This window comes from Helicoverpa zea, chromosome 6, assembly GCF_022581195.2.
Source record: "Helicoverpa zea isolate HzStark_Cry1AcR chromosome 6, ilHelZeax1.1, whole genome shotgun sequence".
Taxonomy (NCBI): domain Eukaryota; kingdom Metazoa; phylum Arthropoda; class Insecta; order Lepidoptera; family Noctuidae; genus Helicoverpa; species Helicoverpa zea.
Genome location: NC_061457.1, coordinates 2,324,945 through 2,342,608, shown reverse-complemented (window position 1 = coordinate 2,342,608; position 17,664 = coordinate 2,324,945). Strand labels below are relative to the sequence as shown.

At 34.9% G+C, this 17,664-nt stretch overlaps 1 protein-coding gene across 6 annotated transcripts in view; it reads left to right on the top strand.

The window, feature by feature from the left end:
• The window catches only part of LOC124631432 (paxillin), a 61,514-nt gene that overhangs the window by 33,606 nt on the left and 10,244 nt on the right, over positions 1-17,664 (top strand). For 5 of the 6 annotated variants that reach the window (XM_047165823.1, XM_047165822.1, XM_047165824.1 and 2 more), the window contains 3 exons: positions 4,457-4,701; positions 7,934-8,174; positions 11,606-11,708. In XM_047165823.1, coding sequence (XP_047021779.1) covers positions 4,457-4,701; positions 7,934-8,174; positions 11,606-11,708 — 589 coding nt within the window. Of the gene's footprint in view, positions 1-2,762; positions 3,040-4,456; positions 4,702-7,933; positions 8,175-11,605; positions 11,709-17,664 lie in introns of those variants that run through there. The other variant, XM_047165821.1, reaches the window with a different exon arrangement.

Sequence of the window (17,664 nt, the reverse complement as noted above, 5' to 3'; positions counted from 1 at the left end):
ATTGCCTTAATCAACCTTTGAAGGAGTAGTGAGCAGTATAGGGAATAATTTTGAAGACCTAGTAGAAGAAGTATTCTGCTTCTCATCTCCACGTTATGATGTCAATCCAGGCTCTGGAAACCTGTAGGACTATAGTAATACTACTAATACTAGTACAGGAGAATATAGTACTACTAAGAGACTATTCGAAAAATATTATTGAATTTTAGCTGGCAAGGTTTATAAACTTCTTTTCACTCCGCACAGGGTGACTTTTCTAGGAGTAGGCTTTTGTACTTAAAAATACCTCAAGGTAAAATGAAAGCCTGTCCCTTGTTCATTTTATATGAACTTTATTATGTTAAAAATGGAAACACAAGCTTAACTGACGGTGAAATATTAAAATGCCTTGCGTGACTAATTAGGCCATCAATTTAATCTTAACGCATCTTAATTAGCGCTTTTTAGTTAGGAAGAACCATATTTCCTGCAATTTGATTCGATATGCTTCGGTGAAGATCTGATATTAATGTTTAATAATTTGTTTCAGAGAGCAAACAGTACCGATTAGAATAACAATATTCTAGTTTTAAAATATTTAATCGTTTTAAAACCCTGCTGAAACACGCTTTTTTTAAATGTAACTTTGCAAACAAGTCCAAAAACAGCTATGATACGATGTTCCATCATGAAGTTTTAGTTCATATCTTCCGGCTCCATCAACAGATCAGTTCGACAGTATTATATTCTTGTATTGTCCTCAGAATTATATATAGCTGCCAATTTTCATAACGCTATGATCCTTGGAAGATGGTTAAAATTAATTAACTCAGATTTACATTAGTTCTTTACTGAATTAAAATTTATATCAATCTGACATTGAAGACAGGCTTTATGAACTTTTTTAGAAACTTTAACGTGCCTCTAACGCCATCTAGCGACAACAATTGATACCACCAACATAAAGCTTTACGAGATTCCACTATTCATAGGCAGATGGAACATCGATCGCTTTGTTTTCCGTTTATCTAAAAATACGTTAAGTGTATATTAAGATTAGTAGTCTGTTCTAAGAGTGATTCATGCTACGGTGCGCGTGCGCACAGTCGCGCCTTCGAAGAAAATGATAGCAGTGATTTTCATTCACACTGACGCTTGTTGCTATTAAAATGTGGGTAGGCTTTTAGAATGTTTGGTAACACACTTAGTTTTAAAACAATGTTGGTTCGGTTTTATACGCGCGGGTTCGTGTTATGTTATTTAAGGTGTCAATAAGTTACACTTACCTTAAAATACCTTCATTTTGAAAGGAGAAATCATATTTTTCAAAAACAATTTCCACTATGTATGTATTTTTAATTTTTATTTACTTATGTTTTTAATTAAGCTACCGCAATACAATAATGTCGTTTAAAATGTTATTTATTGGACAGGATAACACTGAGGAGCTAGGTCGCATTAAATTATGTGCGAAAATAAGGAAAACCGATTTTCCTGAACAAAATGGCTTCTGTTGTTATTGTTAAATCGTAATAGTTAATGTGTGTTATGTTAAAAAAAACCGGCCAAGTGCGAGTCGGACTCGTGCACGAAGGGTTCCGTAAATTACAGTTAAATCAACCTATCTCAAAAACTATAAGAGATACTTTGATCAAACCAAAAATCGTTGAAAGAGTTAATTAGCATGCATCACCTCTATTTTTTTTAGAATTTTATACCCCGTAGTTATAAAAATAGAGGGGGGGGGGACATACTTTTTACGACTTTGAGAGCTGATATCTCAAAAACCGTTCACTTTAAGAAAAATGTTTTTTAGAAAACTTTATATCATTTTAAAAGACCTTTCCATTGATACCCCACACGGGTATGTACATCGAAAAAAAAAATTTCATCCCTCAGTTACATGTATGGGGGGCCCCACCCCCAATTCTTTTTTTTACTATTTAGTGTCATATTTTTGTAGCGGTTCATACAACACATATTCCCATCAAATTTCATCACTGTAGTACTTATAGTTTCCGAGTAAATCGGCTGTGACAGACGGACAGACGGACAGACGGACAGACGGACATGACGAAACTATAAGGGTTCCGTTTTTGCCATTTTGGCTACGGAACCCTAAAAACGTACAATGCAACTTACATTTTTTCATTATAAAGGACAAAAATGCTTGATTGTTTACTTTCAAAATACAAAATGTATTTTTTTTTTCTTTATGTCGTTGTTTGCTAATCCTTTTATAGACACTCTTTACTGCTGTACTACATGCCCCTAATCTGTGACTGACCTAAAGCCAAAGTTCAGTGCTTCCACGAAATTCCAAAACTGCTTACTAATCGCTGTCTCCTTTCCCTCCAAGTTAACCGAACTTCACGACTTGCCAGAGAGGGCTAGCAGACAAATTCCACCGAGAGCGCGTCATCCTATGACGCCTCAACTCCGTATTATCACAGCGGCGTCAGCGAGTTCATTGATGAACCGCGCCATAGAGCACTTTCAGCGCTTTATTCCAACTTAGTTTTTAGAACTAACATCTGTTTTACTTTCAAACTGGCTCAAGTTTACATTGTCCTGACATACACATCTAACACGACCGAAATACTAATTCGTGACCTCATCTCTCTCGAGCGCTTCTACAAACACGGACGATTAAAGTATCACAAATATTTATGTGAACAATATGCTAGAGGTTGTGAGCGATTTTTGCGGTCTGCGCTTGCCGAGGTGAATCAGTACTGCATTAGTCCACAAAAGAGTCGCCCGCGCCTCCTTGGTCGCACGAGGGCAAAGGATATATTTAAATTTAGAATCCCTTCCTCCGCCCTTGAGGCAAAAACTTTTTTGAACTTTTTATGGCGTTTCTTGCGAATTCGCCGCGGCCAGTTTCTTGTGAACCGTTTGAAGTGATATCAAAAGTTTAGTTTATAAAATAAGGAAAAATGTCTCATTCGCATTATAGAGTGAACGACGATATTTATGGGAAAATATTGAAAACAAATAAGACGTCGCCGCCTAAAAATATACAATACGAAGAAGTGTATGAAGCTGTTGGTGGATTAGGTATAAGTTATTTCTATTTATTATTTATTTGTGTCTATTCCATTAATATTCTTATTATATGAACTGACTAATTTGTTATTGATGTGATGAAGTAACTCATTAGTAAATATAACTTAACAAGGGGTCTGTTTAAGAAATTATATTTTTATCAGGTCACCCATAATTATCAAAGTGTCTCCTTGTAGCAATACCTTGTGAAATATACCTTATCTATGGTGGGTGGTAGGCAATTTACGCAACTTGACCGATAAGGAGTTACGCCATTCAGTAGTTAGCAGGTTTTTGATGGAGACCATTCTTATAATAAGGCTACATATTTATAAGGCTTAAGGAGGCGTTGAACTCCGAAAAGCAAACTAGTTCCTGACGAACAAGTCTTGGCGTACTGTATCAGTCGGGTGCGCTTGCGCGGCGAAATGTTGCAATTTTTTTAATTATGCAAAATTAGACAGTTAATGGGTATTCTGTTGTTTTGTTTTTTTTTTTTCATGTATTTCTTATTATTTTTATATGTTTTCCTTCTAATTTCGATAAAAATTGCACGTAATATTAACTATTTAGTTTTTGCGTGAAGCCTGATAAATTACCAGATGTTGAGGAAACCACAGAAAATAATGGAATACATTATGTTAATAAATGAACACAGCATGCCTATTTATGTGACTATATTTGTTATGTATGTTAAACATTGTTTTTCGGATGACTAATGAGAGAGCACAATTATATAAACTACTATGACCTGCCTCTTATTCATTATTAGTTTTATTATGCATTTTAATCAGGAAAATGCTATCCACAAATAACTTACAATCATGGTACAATATAATACTAATGGTAATGGCAGTACGGATTAACCGTATAATACATAAATGGAGACTCCGGAATCCATTGCGCTTAAAACTGCAAAATTCTGGACTAGCATGATGCTCACGAAGTCTCCCTCAAAGTCTATATATAACATAGTTAGGTTAAACACTATGATCCTAAAGTCAGAAATATAGCAGTGCATCGTTTAGTGCCATAATATTAATTCCGTTCAATTAGAAAGACCCTGTTCAGCTCCAGCGAACATGATGTCATTTGACAAATGCGGCTCGCTTTATTTATTTTAATTGATTGTATAATAAACAGAAGGTATTATTCATTCATTTTTATTTAATAATAATCTATTCGGTGCAATTGAATTCCCTAAAATATTCGAGAGATAGGTAGAAGAATGTTCTACCATTATAATATTCGTAATATTGTACAGAAACTATAACACAATTCTTAAAATTACAATCGGCTTACGCATAAGTAGGTCCTATCAATAGCTCTTTGTGTCCATAATAAGTCATTCGATTTGTGCAAATTCTATTCCAGCATTTTCTCTATTTATTTACACTTTGCACTCATTTCCAATTTCCCTTGATTCCAGATGCGCTACTCGCCGACCTTCAGAACTCCATCAACCCTGGTCCCAGGGTAGGCAGTCCAGGTGGCAGGAGTTCTCCCGGTGGAAGAACAGCTTCACCTGGAAGGACCAGCTCTCCTCTAGGCCGAGGAAGCTCTCCTGGACGCCTGAGCTCACCGGGAGGCAGTTTAAATTCACCCTCGTCTACGGGCTATGGCTCCATAAATGGATCTAGGAATATATCTTCAGATTATACTAAACCTGCTTCGGTAAGTTTCAAGCTAAGTTCTTGAATATTTTAGTGAGATACTCAGCACCCACTTTTCTGCATGCTGAAATATTAGTTTGGTAGATAGTTCAAAGGCTGTGTATCGCCTGTGCTGTACTTGTAAGTGAACGTAAAAATTAATGAGATATTTTGGGAGTTTTAAAAATTACTATTTTCTTGTCAAAATTCACAATCCTGTTAATCAGTAAAAATAACAGCAGATGTACGACCAAAATGCTTGCTTTTGCTAAGCGGAATTAAGGCCAACAGAAACAGCTTCATGATTTCTTATCAAACGAAAGAAGCTTTACACAAACTTCTAACACCCCATGCTAAAACCATATAAAGTTTATCCTTCAACACTAAACCCTAATGGAAAGTTCTTTCCCAATCATTTAATGCATAATCTACTGGCGATGGCGTCCATGCCCGACTGACCCGAATAGCTTGCATTTACGAGATTACCCTTCTAGTCAATCATCCTACAATATACAAGCATATTAACCCTATCCGATCGGAAAAGAGCTCGTAATTCTCTATTAGCGTTGATCACATTTATAATGGATCCACCACCCCTCTGAAATTGCAATCTTTTTCGTGAATTTTGTAAGGAAATGTGAAAGGGTAGTTGCCTATTTTTAATTTTTGCTCTTTCAGTGTTTTTTAGTGTTTTTTAAGTTATTCACAGTATCATAAAGTTTAAATAATTGTAGAGGTTACTTTTGAGAATGCTTGTTTATGGTAAACACTTGTATTGAATGCATGGTGTATAGTAAATGTTCTTAGACTATTTGATAAATATTTTAAACTGCACAGATGTTTGAATAAGTATTGTAAACGGTACAGATGTAAAGGTGCGATTATTTATTTACTCCTGTATCTCAAATCAAATATCTGAGTTACTAGTTGATTGTTTGCAATTTATACAATAGAATAGAGAAGCAAAATAACTGCGTGGGTAAGGTTGTATTTTGTGTAAACAATACTGACCGACCCTACTTTTGATTACCGACTCCAAAAAGAGAAGTTAATGAAGCCACTATTACATTTTTATGGACTTGAAAATCTACATATATCTCTTTAATTTTACTTCAAAGAAATATTTAAATGTTGTTTATTGTACTAGTAATTAGATGTTTCTTCGTTGAGAATTCCTTTAGTATTGTCAATTCGTAGAAGTTTGTCATCAAAGTTTTACTAGCGACTGTTGACAAATCAATGACTATTCTTGGACTTTACCGGATAATTCAATATTTGCTCTCTGCTGTTTACATTTTTAACTACATACCATCGCATATTTGACTGTTTTACTAGTGTACAATTTTTTAATAGGACTCAGTACGAGTATATCATTTCTTCATCTGCCTTATCTACTTTTCTAACGTCCTTTTACAAATAACATTATTCAATCCATAGCCACTCATTGGAAGCCATACTGGTTGTAATGGCATATTGGTTGTAATGGCTGTTTTTCAGTACCTAGTGCACAAGGTCTTCTTGATTTGTGAAAATATTTTCCTACTTTTGGGTTTTATTCACGTTTGGGTAAAACATAAAAAATATTATGTCTATGCATTATCAAATGTTCTAATCAAAAAACTATTGTTTATGCGTGTCTTAACTTAGAATTAAATTCTGGAAAATTCATTACCTTCTAATGATAACTGCACACAATCTTATTTGCATCCATGTTATCAAGCGTAGTAGTAAGAATATAATATTATGCACGATTAGTAATACATAGTTTGACCTACTAACATCGGCGTCCTACATTAAAGTCAAGAACGACTTGTACTAAGTTATTGTGTACAATTCTTGTAGTATATTGTTATGTAGAATATTATTGATAAACTATTTTCCTGTGGTATTAAAATATACTCTATAGGTATTTGTACAGTTTTATGTACAGTCTACGACTAATTAGTTGAGCTTATTCTATTTAGGGTGCAAAGTTTTGCATATGCTTATATGTCCTGATTTTCAAGCTAAGACTGAAAGTTCAAGCTACGAAATATTATATTTTTGTATGTATTTTTGTCATCAAAATAATCTTCAAGTCCTTTAGTTTTATTTTATTGGATTTTATAAAGATAAATTAAATTCAGCTCTATATTTGTATTCATCAATATCTGAGCAATAAAGTACATATTGTGGACAGAACACGAAGATGTGTTGTTATGACACAGATGACCTTAGTGGTTAGAATTAAAAACTCCTACTATGAGTCATGATAATAATATAGAAACTAAACAAAACAGTTAAATAAGACGATACTTTATACCCTCCATAGTTATTTCTTCTAACTTGTATGCTGAGGTTACCTAAAAATGTATGTAGCAAACCAGGTACATTAAATGATTTAGGTCTGTAAATAAAGAAGATAATAAGGATAAATTGCAATCTATAATATAAAAATGAATCGCAAAATGTGTTGGTAAGCGCATAACTCAACAACCCCTGGACCAATTTGGCTAATTCTTTTTTTGTTGTGTTTGTTATTGTCAGGAGAAGGTTCTTATGAAAAAAAAAATAGGGTAAAGTAGAGAAGTCAGATGACGGGAGCGAAGCCGCGGGCAAAAGCTAGTTTTATATAAATAAATGCTCTCTGCTTGTCTTTTCAGCTTAAAGGTTCTCAATTCCGATATTTCTATGTTTTTGCCATAAAGTAATCGGTAATATTATTCCTGATTAATCATTGCAAAGCTGCAACTTTTTATAGCGGTAGTAACCAGCGCCATCTATATCCAAATCGTAGAAACTGTACGTCATCTGAATTTGAAATGTTTCCAAGTATTATTCGTGAGAGAGCAGATGTCGCTACTTGTTCTTCCAAAGTCTACTTTTGGATTTTGACTTTGACTTTGGGCCAGAACTGAAATGAAGTAAATCATTTTGAAACGACATTCATGCAACTGTACTTCATTAGTATTTCAGTAGATACTAACAACTATTCCCGGTATTTAAATAATAAAAAAGGCTTTCTGAAATGATTTATCGTAGGTATAGGCAGGCAAAAAATCCTACCATGAAATGTTAAAAATGATGGTAGTTGGCATACTAATAGATTTTGAATGACAAGCGCGATTTTTATTACAGGTTATTGGTATTTGAGCGTACTATTCCCATCCCACGTAAAAGTGCCAAACACAAACTTGCCCACGGGCAAATTGAAAGATCATTAACTTTCTTTTCATTGCTGAATTAAAATTAATTACAACTTTCTTTGCCCACAGCCCACCTATCAAAACACATCATCACTCCACGAGAAAGTGGTTCCAGTCAAATACAGTACAACCCAGTCAAGCTATGGTAACCACACGACGAATTATAACGCTCCACAGCCGGGATATGGTTCCACTGGGTCCAATAGGAGCGGACGGGGTAACCTGACTGAGCTGGACACCCTACTCGATGATCTGAGCAATGCGAGATACGGGAATTATGTGGACAAGTCTACGTATAGTGAAAGGAATGGTGAGTTATACTTTTTTATTGGATCTTGTTTTAGAAATCATAAGGACGCCAAACATACGATGGAAAATGTAGAAAGATTAGAAATCGAAACTGCAATTGCATGTTAGTTCAAATGTAAAACTGCCATTTGCTTTGGGTGCAAGACCAATTTTGATAGTTACCAAAGTAACTACGCAGCCAGTAGATGAGATACAAAATTATTACGATCACTCACTATAACTCATCGCTAACTAGTGTAGAACGGACGAGACGAACGACAAAATTATTTCGTGTACACTGAAACGATTCATTTACACACGACCTCGGGTGTATCATTTCTATGAAATATTAGCCCTGTCAACTAAATTTCGTGTTGAAGAAAGCTGTAATTAATTGTGTGAAGGACAGTTTGAAGCAATTAAAATAAATATCGACCTAGATATTGCTACGATGACACATGATAGATATTGATCAGTTTTTCCAAGTATAAAACGTATTACCGGAATATGCATATCATCGTGACCTTACTCCAGTTTATTAATTTGAAAATACAATCATCAAAGGACAAGAACAAATTGTACAAAAGAGGATGAATGCTTACTTGTCAACTTTTTGAATGTCCTAGCATTCATCCTCCAAGTAAGCATTCGTACAATTTGTATAAAAGAGGATGAATGCTTACTTGTCCTTTACGCGGTACAATCCAATGGATAAAATGGAGACATTGCGTTGGTCTTGCTTTAGCCATTTACAACATTTACCCAGAAACGTTTTTGTGACATACACTTTTGAATTAGGACCAAGTCAAAACAATCTGTGACCATTTTTTGTGAGAAAGACAAATTCAATCTCGACTTATTTTCTTGAACATTTTATAAATATGTATATGGAAATACTGAAATAAATAGTATGTTTATAGCAGTAAGTAATCGCCAAATGTCTACACCAAGGCCAGTCCCCGTCGACTAGAAATAGAACGATCCAGATTGTTTGGTTTACAAACTAATGTTGTACTGGCTACGAGTGTATTTTCATTTTGAAGTTCTTAATGGAAGAAATTATCGAACTGCAAAATGGTATTTTCAGCAAAGACATTCATGATGTTATTGTTTACATGACGTTAGGGAAATTTTCCAGTTCTCTAAGTATATATTTGAGTCAAGAATCCTACGTAGATAGATTTTGAAGTTTCATAGCATGGAGAACTATCATATATTTAGCCATATTTTGAAGAGACATCCCAAATTACAACAACAAGAATTATCTTTAGCTTCCAACCATTGTCTTCCCAGATTTCGTCAACAACCATTTCGGTCTCATTAGAAGATTTTCCAATTAGTATTTAATTCGATAATGTGTAATTAGTTGCTCGTTAATGACATTTGGCATCGCTCTAACACCTAGTCTGACATTTGGATCCCAAGTTGTATACAAGCCCATATTTTTATAGAAAGCACTGTTACAGCTCGTTTAGTATCTGGCAAAATATCTAGAAATGAAACCGCATAATTATTATCTGGTTTCTAATGCTATCTCTAATTATGTGGTACAAAAAGCAATTCCTACGTTTTATCGATTTGTCTCTCGTTTCCCCATTTTATTCCAAGAACCCAATATGTTATTCGTTTAATCGATCAATTCAAGTTCTTTCTAACGCCTTCTCAGGATTTCAACACTCTACCTACTGTATTAGCGCCATTAACATTTTTAGACAATATTCCTTCGTTGTCTTATTCGACTGTTTAAGGTATTTCTGCTCAACATTGTCCATTTGAAGTCATTGATCATAACTGCCCACATTACTGCTGTCCCTACATGTCTGACTTTGATCTTCAAGCTTGCGAATCATCTCGCAAGGTCATTTAGTTTTCATCACTTTGTCTGTCGGCGCTTTATCCCCTAATGACAGACTTATATCATTGGACATAATAGTTTATACTGTAATCGTTTTGAATATACCTAGAGAGATATAGTTTAAAATTAATAGGTTCACTTGTGTTCTGATAGCAATAATTGTTTCTGAAGACGTTTCATCAAATGTGGTTTGATTGCCAGCCAGTGGCTTATCGTCAAATAGTACAAATGTCTGGTTGTCATGATATGTTACTTTTTCTAAAGCGCTCAGTATTGCGTTCATTTTCATGATCTCATGTAACACTAATGTGCTTGTATTCAAAGGTAAAGAACCTTTCCCGCCAGACATTAGCTGCTGGCAAGCGATCCCTTTTCCTCAAGACAACGTGACATTGAACAATTTCGTCAAGACCACCTGTCCCGTTTCACACAAAACACGCGATATTTTTGACAAACTTTAATGTTTCATACATTTCAGTTTTCATACTCGTACTTGTCAAACTTATATGTAAACAAGCCGTTAACAACAACGGCGTTGAGTTAACATTGTTTGTAAGTTATAAACGTTTTGCAGTTCATGTTAATGAACCTAGGAATATGGGTCTTAATGTTCGTACAGTTGCCAGAAATTTCGATGCGTTTGTAACTCGTATTAGCAAGGTTTCGGCAATCGTAAATAATGTTGCTGTATTTATGATTCGCTTGTTGATTTGAGAAACGAAAATGCAAGCGCGAGGTAGAGATATACTTGTGATTTATCTCAAACTTTCGAGATGCATCTGCTTGCTTTCAGCAGTGATCATTTCATTTTGCAAATAGATCGTTCGCTGAAGGAAATGTTTTTATGGTTACACGATATGATTGTGTTTTATTTTACTGGGGCATAAACGTTGTAAAGTACATGAATAAAAATCCCGAGATTCTTATTCAGAAGACATACAATGATACAAATTGTTTTATGCCCTTATCCGATCCATACTTGTGTTAAGAAATTGATATCGTTAAAATTCCTATAGATACCTTCACATGTAGAATTCCACGAAAACTATTTATATTTAAGATTAAGTATCCTAACAGGTATTTGCGTAAAATAATCAATTAAACCATTTGAACAAACGGATTTACGATTGCAGTTCCGATAAAGACCGCGAAAGACGTAAAATGTGTAATCCAATTCGTTCCACGTATATTTTATAGATTTCCTGCGTTTAACTAACATAAGGAGTTATGTTCCTGAACGAATGATATCGTTTACGTATGCATACAAATAAATCTTGGGAAATACAACTAAATTCTTGGAAATATTTTCAAAGATCCAGGCGTCGTGTGGAATTAAGGACACAATGAAAAATGCTTTTACAGAAACTGGTTGATGATGATAATATTGTAACAACAGGTCATATAAACTAAGCTATCACGATTTAGTTAGGTTTTTAAGACAACTGCATCCGGACAGACCATTATTAACAAATTGATCATCAACGTATCTGGTTTAAGTGACATCAGGAAATCCTTTTTCTAATTATTTTCGCGGCAGCTGCAGAGCATTGCATGTATGTTTATATGTTACCTATCAATAAAATTTTTTGTCTTGACAGTATCAGACGGTTACGCCCGCACCAATGGAACAGCCAGTCCTGCATCCTCCAGACCCACAGTGGACTCTCTGCTCGATCAACTTAGCGCAGACCTGCCCAATGGGTAAGTTTCAACTTCTGTATGTTCAAGTTAACTAGAACAGTTAGTTAGTTCTTAAAACTACTAGGTATAATTTACTACTATTTATTTGATAATCTGTATACGACCATGTTTTCGCTTGAATTAAATTAGGCCATAGAATGAAATAAGTGTTAAGAAAGTGCTCTTCAAGAGCTTTCATATGGCAAGGATTTCATCATTGTTGAAATATGTTTAAAAATGGGCACTAACAACAGCAGTAGTTTTGGCGTCAAGCTGGATAAACAGACAGACAAGAAACAAAATATTAGAAACAATGATATCTCGGTATCCGAGCATAACGGTTCAAGTAATGAGTAGTCTTTACTGGATTCGTACTATTAACTAACCATGATATAAAACAGTATGGATAGAAATGAGCAGTAATATTTGTAACCTAGTGCTGTTAAAAGAAACTTGTACTCAATGACCTCAAAGTTTTTACAAGACGAGACAATTTATTACCGGCCTGTCGGACTTCCCACTATATGTTTCAGCGTAAAAACAATTTATTATCTTAGAAAAAAATTGATTTTGTCGTGACAAACAACTATCGTGTGTCGCATCAATATCAAGTAGTTGAGGATGGTTTGGTCTGAAACTTTCATTCGTCATCATCATATCAGTCTATTGCATTCCACTATTGAAAGTGCATTCCTTAATATTTAACAATTAATAAAGAATATCAATTATGTCATAGGTACAGCAAGATATCTATACTAATATTATAAATCTGAAGAGTTTGTTTGTTTGTTTGAACGCGCTGATCTCAGGATGAAAATTTCTTTCAGTGTTAGATAGCCCATTTATCGAGGAAGGCTAGAGGCTACTTTTTATCCCGGTACGGGAAGTAGTTCCCACGGGATGCGGGTGAAACCGCTAGCAGAAGCTAGTTGAAGATATACAAAAAGTTCTTAAAGTTTTTTTTACTTTGAAAAAGTTTGGAAAAAAATGCAGCATTTTTGCAAACAATTTATTTCGGACGTTGACACACCCACTCTAGTTTTTCACACTCTGCCAAAATATCGTTCACGCCAAAATTAAGGTAACAAGGAGTAAAATGAAAAAAGTTTCCACATGTCATTAGAACAAATAACTAATGCCAGGAATTGTTTCAACCATAAATAAAACCTTATTACAGCTGCCAAACACATGAATATGTTAATTCTTTTAATGTACGTAAAACTTGTGTTTTATGCTGGTACATATTTAAATTATGGCTTTCTTTGATGTGTGTAAAGTAGCAATTTTGTGGCCTCAGTTATTAGGTTAACTGTCATAAACACTGATGGAAAATGTTTTAATTGCTACTATAAAAGTTTTCTCACGTCTTACGAAGTTTTGGTTGACCTCCTGAAACAACAATACACAGTGTCGTCAAAATATTCTAAGTCTCACTGTATAAAATGAAGAAGAACTTTGTAAAGATGGTAGGTAAATGGTAAATGTTCTTGTCGTACCACGAAGACATGCATGAGCACTAATTCCAACACTGCACACCGTATTATTTAGTCTTCGTCTACTCGCAATTTGTGTCAGGATATTGTCTGCTTGTGATCTGGTTATAAAAGTTGTTACTATGGAACAAAGTAATCCTGATTTTCTATTACAGCCATAGTCAAAGACTTGAAACCCACATTTTGCATGAGCAACAGGTACTTGCGAGCAATAATCATATTCTATTCTATAATCGTCTTTAATCCCATATACTATTTAAAATGTCATAAATGCTTTCCATTACAATAATTTAGAAATAATGTAATCATTTCGATTTAGGATGCACCAAAACATACACACATGTCTAAACATTGCATCTGTTAGAATTTGTAATAAGAAATGACATTTAATAACATTGCCAATTCTTGGGTGGTTTTACTACGTCGCATTTTCTATTAATATTGTTGATATATAGTAAATAACACATTAGTCTACTAGTAGTATGGATATTAAAAAGTTTGTTCTAATCACCCTGGGCAGTCAAAGTTAAATTATTTGAAATAGATTTCTCAGATCTCTCACTGATGAAAAGTCAGATACTAGACGCAGGGTACCTAAAAGTGGATCCCACGGAGAAGAACTGACAAGAGAGTCCATGTCTTCGTCAATACCATCTTTCAGATTGGTTACTGAACTTCTCTAGCTATCCAGCTTTCCTTATTGATATCATCAGTCGGTCATATCCGTCTATTGTTTTCCTTCACCATTTCTTATCGATCGCTATCAATCTTATAAATCGAATGATTAAAATAACACCCCAATTCCGTCCTACACTATCTTTCGCATTACATAAATTGTTGATATTAATCGCCACTTTAATATGTACGTAACTTTTGTTTATAGAATTGGCAGTCATGTCATTACGGATATAGGAACTGTTAACTCGTGCACTTGCTAATAAATGCATGTGCAACTGAGCAATTCCATACAAAAGCAACGAGCAAATTTTGCGCTGGCAATAAGCCCACAAACAAATAGTGTGATGAAGAGGAATTGTTACGTGCGAGCAAATTAATTAGCTTTCACAAAGCTCTTCACTTACAAGAATTTTAAAACCTAATGTTGTTTTTTAGAACTATTTCCTATTTACGGTAAATTAAGGTGTCTGCATATCCGCGTTTTTGACTCAAGTTATCGGTGTGATATAAGAAATTGTTCTAATAGTGATACACAATCATCATAGTTTACAGTAACTAAATCTTTAGTTTTGTTCAATTTCTATTCTTTGATACCGTGGGCGCTTTTACCGGAAATTCCTTTTCAATTACGACTTTGCGGATTGATTTCATTTCATCTCTCTCATTTCATGTCTTTTTCAAATCCTACACAACTGATCCCCAGATGGTAGCTGCCTCAAAGTTTAAGCTATCACACCTCTTTCTAGTTAAGAGCTAAAGCCAGCTATGTGTTGACCGCTTCACAACGAAAAAGAGAAGTGGTTCTATCATATTTTTGTACCGATCTGTCTCTCAATATTCTAACAGAAACCTACACGGAACCCAAATAATCATGACCAGATATTGTATCGTTTCGTGGGCCGTCGACGGGGCCGTGTGAAAACTGCTACCTATTTTTGTAACACGCGCACAAATAGCACCGTATGACGTCACTACAGTGTTTTGTTATTATAATCGCCCCTTCAGTGTGGCTACTCTTCGGAATCCTGAGGGACTGTCTGGTTTCCGCAAGAAGCAAGATTCTTGGTGTTTTCTTTGATGTTATAAATTATTTACTCTTTTTATAAAGGAAACGTTAAACAGTAGAGATTTTACAAAATTTTGTTACCTGGTATCTTCATCCACTTAAGACTTTTCTTTCTACCTTTTCTGGAAGTAAACTTTCTGGTATCTCTTCACCATAGTCATTTTTTAACTCACCAAATTCTTGGCACGCAAGTTTTGAGTATTCGAAATTGTATACTGATTAATGTACCTACACCGCACTTTACAATGTAACATGTTGACTGAAAATAAAAGCAAAAAATCTGCTTTTAATAATAATCTGGAAGTCGTGATCTACACCAACATACACTTTGTACAATGTTCAGTTGTTTGCGTGAATGTGCTGCTAACAAAATGTTTTGTATCATAATTTTCTTCAGATCCGAGCCTGTATCCCTATGCAAGGTAGGCATAGATATGTGTTGATAGCCATTTAAGGCTGCTTTTCCACCGAAGGTGATGCTTAGTGAAGGAAATGTATCGTATTTGACTGTGACCTTTTAAAACCCTCCAAAAATATGGGTCTAGGCCGTGAACAGTAAAAAGGCCAGTCATGTAAAAAATAAGAACATATTTTTTTTATATTCCAACTGTATACGTATGCTCTGAAGTACAGTCGGCAATACTACTGTAAAGTAAAATTAGAAAAATAAAATGTTGTTTTACACGTGGCAGTCATAGTAGTGTGATAGATTGATTTATTTCTAGATTATGCTAAATGGTCCCGAAAATATACATAAGCGATGAGTGCAAGCACCTTAGGTGATGAAATGATAACGAAAGCGATGACAATCATGGATTCTGTTACCAATTCCACTTGACACTATTAATAAATGCGCCAAAGTGTTAATATAACTTTCGTCCCTGACCGTACAATATCTGATTCTGAAAGCAAACCGTGTGTTTTTCAAGCAATTTTTCATCATCGGATTTTGGCAGCTATCCACTACATCCGTTGAACGGAATATTTTTATATATCGACCGATATACTCGAATGCTGTAATAAATATTGGATTACTAGTTTATGACCTGGATTTGACTCAACTAATTATATTCGTCAATGTCACTGTTTCAACCTGACCTTATAGTCTCTATTTCTGGAAAAGGGCTGTTCGTTCAGTACCTGATTTTACATTGTAAATCATACCTTCAACTACATAGATGCGTACCATATATTCAAAATCATCAATTGACCCCTCCCGTTGTGACAGACTCTTACTGACTAAAACCCATCATGTTCCTTCTTATGCCCTTTATGTATACAGTACCTGTATGTGCCAATGCGCCCCGGCAGGCATATGCACAATATTTAGTACATAATAAAGTTCATTATGTCTCTGTCTCGTCTGCCTTGTCAGTCTAAAAAGACAGAGGGAGTACAAGTAAACGTTTTCATCCAAAACATAAACATGTTGACAGTGTTCGGACTTGCGTCAAGCAACATGTTGTAAAACATGATGGGTTCCAGACGTTGTAGTAAGGAGAAAATCGATTCAATAATTCAATTGATAGCAAGGTAATTGAACTCTGAATCGACTAATTTATAATGTATAACATTATTGGCAGTAGAGTCAATGCACTGCCAGATACCTTTTCCTAATGCAAAGCCATTTAGAACGTGGCGAAAACTTAAAACTAATTTCTACAAATGTTGTAGAAGGATAGATGGTTGTTCTTAATCACTTACAGAGCATACACTAAGAGTGAACCAGTATTTGGTAAATTAAATTTTAATACACAGTACAATTTTGTTGCAACAGTAATTTAATAGACCTTTTCCTCTTACAGTCAACGTTAGTGATTCACTAAACGACCGCAACATATTAACATTTCAAGATCAAATTAACACTTCAGTATGAAAGTCAAGTCTTAACCTTGCACTTTGCGATTAAGACTATTATTGATATCGTTAATGTCATCTCAGAGAGCTTTATATGAAGATGGTTACGCCAAATGTATTCTGCGTGTCGTAAATTTCAAAGGCTGGTATGAGGGATTATTTTAGATGGATTATCAGAGTTTACCTTGACATTGATTACATTATATGTTGCTATAATCGTGCCAAGATTATGATATACTGTTATGGGGAGTTAGCGTCTTAAACGTTTGAAGACACGGCAGATATCTGTGCTCTAGATCGTTGTTTTAATTGGTTAGGATCCCTTCATAAGGAATCTAAATAAAACAATATGTTCAGCTGTGATACCGATTCTTAGCACAGTGATAAACGCCAGAAAAAAATTAAGTAGCAGGCCTGGCCAATATGGTTAAAAAAAATAGCAGCTCCAAAAGCTTCAATGAGAACATGAAGTTTTACACATCATAACTCACTCAAGAATAAATCAAAGTTATTGAAAATCCACAACAAAGGTTGACAATGTAAAATAATTGTTTTTGGCATGGTTGAGCGACTCTGGCGCACGTTTCCGCCCGCTAATTAGTATTTATGTGCTAACGGACGATAATCGCACCTGCCGCTGAGTTTCTGCCTAACGTATGCGCCGTGTTATTTACTAAAACACATTAGTTGAGGACAGAGACGGCTTTCAGGGATGAAGCTGGCGATGGAAATTGTTGAAAACTTATGTTAAGACGGACATATTACATGAGGTTACTGAAAAGAAACAAGTATTTTGAACTCTTTACTGACAAGTAGGTGTGTCATCAACATATACGAGTGCTTTAACGATTGGAAGCATTCAAGCCACTGGCTGTACGTTGCC